General features: G+C 43.8%; 1 protein-coding gene across 1 annotated transcript; it reads right to left on the bottom strand.

The window, feature by feature from the left end:
- Positions 1–245: 245 nt before the first annotated feature.
- On the bottom strand, positions 246–8,478 carry pgrmc2 (progesterone receptor membrane component 2). Its single transcript, XM_053434511.1, has 3 exons — positions 7,574–8,478; positions 3,712–3,867; positions 246–2,001 (listed from the first exon to the last, which is right to left on the bottom strand). Exons 1-3 carry the CDS (start codon positions 7,914–7,916, stop codon positions 1,904–1,906), a joined length of 597 nt encoding a protein of 198 aa, XP_053290486.1. The 5' UTR covers positions 7,917–8,478; the 3' UTR covers positions 246–1,903.
- Positions 8,479–10,049: the final 1,571 nt, after the last annotated feature.

Below are 10,049 nucleotides of genomic sequence, written 5' to 3'. Positions count from 1 at the left end.
CTTCAGTGCTTCTCAACATCTGGTTTTAATAATAATCATCACCCAGAAATTCACATCTTTAATATATTAAGATTTTTCACTTTGGAGTAAGTTTTTAAATATAGACACATTTAGTTTGTTGTATATTCTCTATACTCTGTGATCACTATGTAGTAAAACAGCCTTTTAAACATCGACTCTTAGAAAGAATGAACTTTCCTGCTCGGATCACAACTTCTCTCACAGGCAAATAAATTCCAAACATCTTCAGTTATTAACCAAATCGATTTATTATGCATGAACAAATCCCTTCCTGCCTCGGCCGCACGCTCACACTCACACACACACACACACACACACACCCAACATTTAAATACATGACATGGTGGGAATTCGGCATAGCTGACTTTGTTGTTGCACATGCTTTAATAAAATGATAGATATATTTACAGGATAAGCAACGTCTCCGAAAAAGAAAAATTCGCACAAACAGCTCCCGGTCCCGCCCTGCAGCACTTTGCAACGCCCCTTTACTCAGTTTTTATTTTTTTTTTCAATTTTATTTTATTGTTTTTTGGAAATTCACAAACGTTTTTAAAAGGAAGTTCAGAACTGAGAAAAAAAAAATAAAGAACACAAACCATGGGGGTTTTGGCCAATACGACATAGCAATATACGTGTATGGAGTTCATCAACTACATAAATATGGCAGTAACACTGAGTATTCATACGGTCTATTTACAAAGTTGGTGAAGTGGGGGAAATATTACAGTCTGTGCACGGACGACTGTCAGAACCTTGACTCCTTCTCTAAGTCTGGGGCACCGAGCCGAGGAGAAGCCGACCCCCCCGTCCCGTCGCTCACCTCCAGTCAGACCAGTCAGACCAGTCAGGACAAACTAAATAAGGCACAATTAATACTTGGACCATTTTTCGGGGGCATCTACAGACTTGCAGCTGGCTTGTGAGGCATGTAAACAATTGAGTCGATTGATTAGGACTGCCTTACCACCTTCCCTTTGTATTCCCTATCTCTGATTCAGTCCAGCCGATGTGATTGAAAACAGGTATCATATGGCAAGGACCTTTGACCCCCCCCCCCCCCCCATAAACGCATCCCAAACAAATAAAAAATTGAAGCTTTCCTTCCTCCCCCTCCCCCCTCCCTCCCTCTATGCTACGCAACAAATACAATCACATGGTGACAAACGAAGAAAACTAGTAGTGCATACACTACAAAAACACAACAGGAAAATACGCCATCCCCCGTCAATTACCTTTGGTTAGGCCACAGCACTGCCCTCTCAACAAGTGGTGGGAACTGATTTGAAACAAAACACAGAAGTGAACGATCGCTTGATTGATTGATAAGCTGTCCGGAGCTGAAGCAGTTTCAGTTGCAATGTGACTAAACCACAGATAAAAAGAGAGGAGAGAGAGAGAGAGAGAGAGAGAGAGAGAAATCCGTTTCCCGATCCACCGATCCTCTTCGACCGGTGGGGTTCTGACCGACTCCGACCGACCTCCACCCAGCGGCGACCACAACAACCACATTCACCCCCCATCACCTTCCTTCCTTCCTTCCTTCCCCCCTAGATATTATGTGGTTTTGTTTCAATAAATCAAATCGAACAAACGATCTGCCCCCAGACGTGTCCCCCCCCCACACGCTTCAAAGGGTTTCTGATTGCTTTCTGTTGGTGGATGATGAGGGGGGGAGGGGGGCCTGGGCGGTGAGACTTGAGTCCTGTCCTTTGAGAACAGCCGCGGCACCGGACAGATTCAGCAGGAGGTCGGGGAGCAGGGCAGGTAGGTCGATGGAGTGAGAGGAGGAGGAGGTCTGGATGGGGTGGGGTGGGGTGGGTGGGGGGGGTCTGTCGCAGCTGTTTGGGGCTCCTGGCTTTGGTCGGTGTGATGGATCCGCTCAGTCGTGTTTCAGATGGTCCTTGATGTCCTCCTCGTCCGTGTACTCCGATGGCTCGTCCCCCGGCTTCAGCAACCGCCCCACGTAGTCGTATTTTTCTGGAACACATCGAGAAAAATGTGTTAAAACATCCGTGGCAATAAAACAATCCTCACTGCCGTTATGTTAGAGTAGAAACAATCAGTAATTGTATAATTAAGCTGATCAAAGGATTATTGAGGCAGCAACCAGAGCTTATTTTCAATTAGCCGTTTTCTCAATCAAAGGTAGGGTCGCTAATTAGTTTTTAAACACTTTTATTTTTTTATGAGGAGGTTGTGTTTTGGTCTTTTTTTTTATTGATTTGTTATTTTATGGAGATTATTCTTATTTAACATGTTGTTTGACTTGTGAGTCTGATCCATGTCCCATCTGCTAACACGGAGGAGGCAGGGTTCGTAACCAGTATTGCATCCAGCCACCAGGGGGACATCAAGATGCTCATGTTCTCTCATCATCTTTATATATATCCTCGATTGAACTACTCACAGAACTCAAGCTATTTGTGGTTTGTGAGGTTAGTTGATGGTAGAACCTGTCCCGACAGATAAACACCTGCCGAGTGACTCACGAGCAGATCTGGGTCGGATCCTCACTGAAGTAGGTGAACCACATTTCAACATGATGACACACGAGCTGTAATAATTAAAAACAACTTGCACATTGATTTTAGGTCGATGCTCATCTCACCAACTGACACCACACACAGCGAGTAGTTCACTGGCGTCTTCCAACAGGATTTAATCTGCCAAGGTTTGGACTCAGCCAACTTCCAAAGCTGCCCAGTCCAGCTGGACACGTGTCCTCACTGTCCTCCACTGTCCTCCACTGTCCTTCACTGTCCTTCACTGTCCTTCACTGTCCTTCACTGTCCTCACTGTCAGTGTCTGAAGACGCAGCGACCTGATGCTGCTCAGAGGGACTCGGTCCAGAATTAGACCAACAACCCTCGACCCTCGACTCTGACATTAAAACACGTGAAAACTAAACACGTGTGGTTTCAGTTTCTGTTTTACAGAAGATGAGGCGGCAGGAGAATTTATTTTGGGTTCATCTGTCCAACGTTCACTTGCTGCTCTTTGTTTCACTTACACATGTTTAACAAAGCTCCATGAATCAAAATGTCTGAAGTACTTTGATAAAAGATTCAGTTTAACTGGTTCAAATGGGACGATTTTCAGATTTTCTCATGAAACTGAATTAACAGTTTTTATATTTAATGCTTCTTCACAGTTCATTGATTATTTCATCTATAAAAAGGGGAAAAAAGTCCATCAGCAATTTTTCAAGCCAACTGTGACACATTAATAAGTGGCTTGAACTGAGTGATTGATAGTTTGAAATATAATTATTAGTTATTAAATATTTCTGTTTCTGTGGATTAATCAATTATTTATTTCTCAACTTCAAGACGCAGATTTGTTTTTGAAGATGAAGAAAAACTAAAACTATATATTTGGATGCGATGCAAACTGAAGGATAGTTTGTGAACTGCTTTCATTTTATTCTAGTTTTGTTCCCATGTAATCCCTAAAGCACTTTTTAACCTTGTTTAGATAAGTGCTTTAGAAATAAAAGTTTTATTGTTATTGATTTCTTCCATTTCACCAACAGAAGCTCCCTGTGTGTGTGTCTGGATCCTCAGTCTGAGTGAATCCACTGAGCTGTGATGGACACGTTGTGGTTCAGGTGCTCAAAACACCACGGAGGTGAAATCTGAGCCGAATCGATTTCTCAGGAGAGTTTTTCTCCGGTGAAGCTCGGCCTACCCATGAACTGCATCTCCCACTCCCTCACGCTCTCCATCTGCACGGCGTTGAGGTCGGACAGGTCGTCGTACTCGTCCCTCAGGGCGTCTTTCTCCAGGCAGAAGGTGGCCAGGCCTCTCGAAGCATCCCGGCCTGCGAAAACGCCGTAAGGACCGTCTGGGGAAGAAACCAACAAACATCAGGATCAACTCAACGTTTAGAAGAGAAGTGGTTTTCTTTCATTTTCAACTCTGCAGCTTCACGATGGTTCTGAAAGGGCCGTGTGTTGCCAGTGAGTTTAGAGCCAGAGGACACACGAGTCAGTTTCCTGATTCTTTTAAAGATTAAAAAAAGATCTACAGAAGAAACATAAGTAGTTAAAAAATTCAAACCCACATCAAGTGACTGACGCTGCCACTTCACATTAAAAACCTCCCAGAGCCGCCATTATGCAAAACCACTGGATTGCAGTGCAGATAAAGTGAGTTGGCAAAATGGTGCGAATGTGGTAAAGCGGGCGGTGGCACCGGGGGATTTCCCTCCACTGCCAGCAGGAGATAGTTGTTTACAGGATCCGGTTCAAGTCCGTCATGAAGACAAAACTGTAAGAGCGACAACATTCATTCTGTTTGCAGCACCAACATCTCAGTGATAAAAACACCAGAATGCAGTGTGTGTGTGTGTGTGTGTGTGCATTAAAAGAAGATTTATATGTGTTTGTGTATTTGAAAGTCAAATTCATGTAACGTTTCAAACCGTGGAGGTTTCGTTTTCATTCTCTGTCTGTAAAGTTCACACAAACACGACTGAACTGATCTTCTTTAAAGTTGACAGAAGGTTTGGACCTGTTCTTATTAAAATCAGATGATATCTGAGTGTATGAGGCACGTGTTCTTCTGACTGACATGTTAGTATTATGGTTTGTTATCAGCCGACACACACACTAATGCAAATTGTGACAGTTGTGTGTACACAGGCTCATTTATCCGTCTCGCTCTGCGTAGTTTTAGGATTAAAATGTTTCCCTAAAGTCTGAAACTTTGGATAAAATATGAGATCATCAATCTTGAGACATTCATTTAAAAAAAAAAAAGATATTTGTTTTAGTACAACATTACTCCGCACGTGTTCCTGTCCTGACAAACGTTTGCCAAGAAACATTCTGTACAAATAGTTTTAATATTTCCACAATCTGCAGCAGAGCGTTTCACACAGAGCAACACATTGAGACGATGTGCGTCACATTCAGGAAATTTCCAGTTACAGATGAATAATATTTTAACATCCCCTCAGAAATCCTTCATCATCTTCCAATAAGAAGAACCATCTGAGGAGCATGTGAACGCCGCGCTGTCCTCAGGTTCTCTGCTGCTAACTGTGCAACAGGGAACAGAACAGACTCAGTCTGGTGTTCACAGCCACGTTCAAGAGCCCGTGAAGCCAAGGCCCCTTATCACCTCAAGATTAGATGAGCTGTTACTCCCTGTAACTCACAGATAAACAGCTCATCCTGCAGGGCGCCTGAGGACGAGGCTAATTATTGATTTGTTATTTTAATGCTGATTATTGGAGCCATATTGTTTATTTAATCCTGAAACTCTCAGAACGAAGCAGGAGCAGATTTACGCCTGAATATCTGAAAACACGTGAGAGTCAACTCCTCCAGATTCTTCTCTAAGCAGCTGATCTGCAGCTCAGAGCAAGAAAACAACGTGGACATTATTGCGAAATCAAAATCATCAAGAGAAGTTTTATATCGATATGTTTCTTGGGCATTGTGCAAGAACAGTGAGAAGTTATAAAAAAGTTAAAAAACCACAAACTTCACTCAGAAAAGTGGTTTTGAAACAATAATCATAATGTGACAGTTAACGTGATAATAACGAGTCCAGCTGCAGCCAATAGATCCGATCATTATTAATTAATAACTGGGTAAAAAATAAAGAGCTTCTTCTCTTTAGAGCATTTACTGAAACACAGCTGTTCTCTTTATGATCCAGTCTCTACATCTGCTCTTATGTTACTGTAGATGCTGCTTTAATATTCATCCTGTGGATAAACATCACTCGTCACATTATCTGCACGTTAAAGATTTGCACTACCTCATCTATTTTTCAAACGCTGCAGTTCACTTCCCATCAACCGTGGGCCTTTCTACTCCCTAATCATATGTTGTGTACCCATTTGTATACTTGTGTGTTTACTGGTGTACAGGGGCCGAGTTAAAGAAACAACACACGTACAAATTAAGAAATCAACTTCTTCCAGTTGATGTCACGTGTTCTGCAAATAGTGAAAGTGGAGGAGTGAAGAAGCTGCTGCAGGTCGGAGCTTTGAGACGGAACTGAACTTTAAATGTCTCGTGACTATTTGCAGCACGAGTGTCGTCAAACTGATGAAGTTGTTTTCTTAATTTGTATTTGTGTTGAACTCTCTCTAGGTCACCGTATTCTGGGCTCAGGGAAAATGGCAGTTAAATCCCATCGGTCCTGTACATGTGGCAGAACTGACAATTAAGTTTACTTGGACTTGAGAATAAAGTTTTTAATTCACAAAGTAAAGCAACAAATCCTCGTTTCCCAGAAGAAAAACCTCGAAAATATTTGATGTTATTATACAAACAAGTATAAAACGACCTAAATGTCCAGTGACCAGGTCAATGTGACACACCACAGATAAAGATATACGCTGTGTGTGTCTGTGTGTGTGTCTGTGTGTAGCTGCACAGGTTCAGGCCGACTTGGCTCAGACCTGCTGCTGCTGTGGAAAAGCAGACGTGACACTCGAGGCTGCAGCTGAGCATGTTTGCATGAAGGCTCCAGGTTCCAGGTGTGAGTCAGACGTGGACGGAGACAATGTGGACGAGCCGGCTGTCCCCGCTCGGCACAGACAGGAGGACATATCAAAAAAACATAATGTTGACTGACATATTTAATCATAGGACTGTGCAGCTCCTCCCAGACATGATTCACTCATTAACCAGGTCACACAGCTGCACCCAGCACTGACTCCATTTATCTTTATATATCACTAGTTTTCTATTTACAGTTTTACTTTCACATTTACTCTCACGTCTGCTGCTCCATCACTCCACCAGCTTCCGTTATTCAGCTTTAAATGTGTATTAATATTCGGCTTCAATACTCTGGTGTGTATTTGTACTTCATGTATCTGTGTTGTGAATATATCTCCATTAGCTCCAGGACTTCTGCCCAGTGACAGCTGGTTGTTGGACCTTCATGTCACTGCAGAGAACTTGTGTTATTATTGTGCTGTTGTGTTTGCTGCTGGATCAATAAAGTATTTATTTATGTATTTATCCATGTGTGTGTTTCTTGTGCTGCCCGGGCTGCAGACCGCAGAGCTCCGCTTCCTCCTCTCTGACCCCCGCCGTATCAAAACACGTGTTTTCTGCACAAAACTAGCTTCCACGTTAGCAGACGTGCTAAGCTAAGTAGCATGGGAAGTTAAAGATGCGTCTTGTGTTCGTGACCAGTGTAAACACGTCCAGACAGCCGGTGGGTCTGCGTGCACGTCACACACACAAGCTAGCTGGCTAAACAAGCTAGCTCGGGTTCGACCCCAGGTGTAAACTTCCAACACGTAAAGTTGCAAACAGGTTAAACGCGCGTGAGTGTCAAAGTGTAAACGTGTGTAGACGTCATGGTGCGTGTGGGGAGCTGGGAGCATCCGAGCTAGCTAGCTGACAGTCTCGCAGCCCCATTCAAAGACACAGAGAAACAGCATCCGAGCTAAGCTAACCCAGCGGTTAGCGCCGAAACTGGAGTCTCGGGACGGCTCGCCTTGAGCGGGACGTGTCCGCTAACGCAGCCCGCTAACCCAGCCCGCCGCCCGGCCGCGGCTCGCCCCGCCGGCCGCTCACCTTTCCCGTAGAACTTCCTCCCGCTGGTCACGTCGAACACCTTCATGTTGACGGCCATGAGGATGCGCGGGTTGAGGAGCCCGTCGTACTCCCGCAGATGCTCCAGCTCGAAGTCCCGTCTCCTCATCTTGGGCAGAGCCGAGGCCTCGTCGCGCTGGGCCGCGTCGGGGCCGAGCCGCCGGGCCCACCGCCGGTACACCGCCACGCACACCGCGGCCACCGCCACCAGCAGCCCGACGTTCAGCAACATGCCGCCGAGGCCGAGCCCGTCCGACTCCTCCGCTGCGTCCTGCCCGTCGCTGGCGTCCGCGGGTCCGCTCCAAGTGTCTCCATCGTCCGCCATACTGCACGCCCCTGCTGCTGCCTCCACGGACCGTGGGAGAGAACACACTCGCTGGGGGAGTCCGCGGCTGCTTTGTTACATCGTGTGCTCGGTGGAGACTGATCCATCAGCTCCACTGGGATCCAGTGACATGGGGGCGGAACCAGCAGCAGCCTGTGAACTCCTCCAGGGAGGAGACTGGTTCTGTTCCCACACCAGTTCATTCAGAATCTGTTAGATCCACAACTCACTGGTTCCAGGCTGGTGATTTAAAAGTTTAATCTAATATGTGGGATGCACACAGGAAAAGAGCAACAACAAGTGGATGAGAAAAAATACAAAATATGACAAGAAAGAGATGTAAAGGAGACCCGACAACAACAAAGACACACAAACACGTCAAAAAGACACACAAAACAACAACTTAGATATGAAAAAGACAAAAACAAGACACTAAACTCCTGTAGAACTATAAAACAGAAGCACAACGTGACAAACAAGACACAAAACAACAATACAGAGATGGGACATGACACAACATGTCAGCAGAAAGATAAAAAACAAACCATACAACAACAGAGACACACAACTGATGTGATGTAACTGATGATCACATTCTTTTCATTCTCCAACAATTCATCAGTTCATCATTGTTTGTAAAATACAGAATCTGCACAATCTACACATCTATAGTTCCTGGTGGTATAAGTGTCTGCTCTCATTAGCTGTCGTATATGTGCGATACACACAGGAACAACAAAGATACACAATATGACCACAAAGTGTTAATGACGTCTGCAAAATAGCAAAACAAGACAAAACAACTTCACACTTCAGTTTCCTTCAGTCTGGAGGTTTTATGATGTCTTTTGTTTGCCTCATTCCCAGTTCCTCATTCCTCCATGTGTAAAAAGACACACACTTTTATTGATATATAACACACAATAATACATGAAAAATACCACAATGATGATATAGAGACACAAAACTGTCAAGAAGAGACAAAACTTTAAACAAGGAGTAAACCTGTGAACACAACAATGTCACAAATAGGTGCATGATGACCACAAAGACACACACACAACGCTTCAGTGTGTTAGTGTGTAGGTTGTGTTCAGGAGGGAGGGGTCTCTCACTTGCCTTGGCCCACATGTGCTCATGTTCTCGTGCCCTCTTTGTAAATAGGAGAAACTTTTATCATAACTTTATAAAACTTGTATCAACAGATGACACAGTGAAGTTTACTTTGAGCTCACGTGTTTACCTTTACAAACACTGAATACATATCTAACTTTAAAAAGTCTGAGGACAGAAGTGAGGACATTTTGTTCTGAACAATCACATCTCGTCTGACAATGTGTTTTTACAACTGTCTGTTGTTAACTGTTGTCTGTGAATGTTTCACTATTGTCTGTTTGCGTGTCTGTCACACCCTAGTTGCTATGTTATATCATATTTGTGTTATTGTGAGTTTGTCGCAGCAATAAACTGAACAAAAGCTTCGTACAAACTTAATGTACCGACGACAGGAGAGAAAACATTAGTGAACAATTCCCACAGAAATTCATTTTGAGACACATTTTTAAAACTTTGCCCTTATTTAAAAATGTACAGCCACTTCAGTGAAAGAAGTCTTCTGTGGAGCCACGTTGTATTTTGAAGCTGGGATTTCCGAGGAACACGTGAAGGCATCAAAACACCCGCCTACCTCTGTTATGACTCGAGTCCTGGAGCTTTTTGTCCCCGTGTCGCGACCCGTAGACAGGAAAGGCGAATGAAATGTCAAATTAAACTAAAATATCTCAAACATCTTTAATTTTTTATTACACATCTTGAATTTATTCACTAATTATTTCCTCTTGGGCTGTTTTAAAACGAGATGATGCGACAATAAATCTATTTTGGCTCAAAATCAGCTTTTCTGATGTAATTTCCTTCTTAGTAAAAGGTCATTTGATCGTCTTATGATCAAAATATAATTTCATATCCTGTTTAATATCTTCAGTTCCTTGTTTTCCTGCTCACTCTTCACCCGAGTTGCTCTTTCCCACTCAGTCATCGCCGGTCGATCAGGTTGGACGACACTTTGCCTCAGACTCAATCTGCAGTTTGATAAACGATCAGAACAGATCACATGACACAAACACCAGCTCG

This window comes from Pleuronectes platessa, chromosome 11 (genome assembly GCF_947347685.1).
Source record: "Pleuronectes platessa chromosome 11, fPlePla1.1, whole genome shotgun sequence".
NCBI lineage: Eukaryota > Metazoa > Chordata > Actinopteri > Pleuronectiformes > Pleuronectidae > Pleuronectes > Pleuronectes platessa.
The sequence above is the reverse complement of the archived record's forward strand: the minus strand, read 5'-3'. Positions and strand labels throughout refer to the sequence as shown.

What these genes read in the sequence shown, in the direction of transcription:
- pgrmc2 (XM_053434511.1), bottom strand. Translation starts at nt 7,916, where the DNA reads ATGGCGGACGATGGAGACACTTGGAGCGGACCCGCGGACGCCAGCGAC. An exon ending in GAGGAAGTTCTACGGGAAAG is followed by an intron (nt 3,868 to 7,573) that starts GTGAGCGGCCGG and finishes TTTCTTCCCCAG; the next exon opens with ACGGTCCTTACGGCGTTTTC. An exon ending in GTGGGAGATGCAGTTCATGG is followed by an intron (nt 2,002 to 3,711) that starts GTAGGCCGAGCT and finishes GATGTGTTCCAG; the next exon opens with AAAAATACGACTACGTGGGG.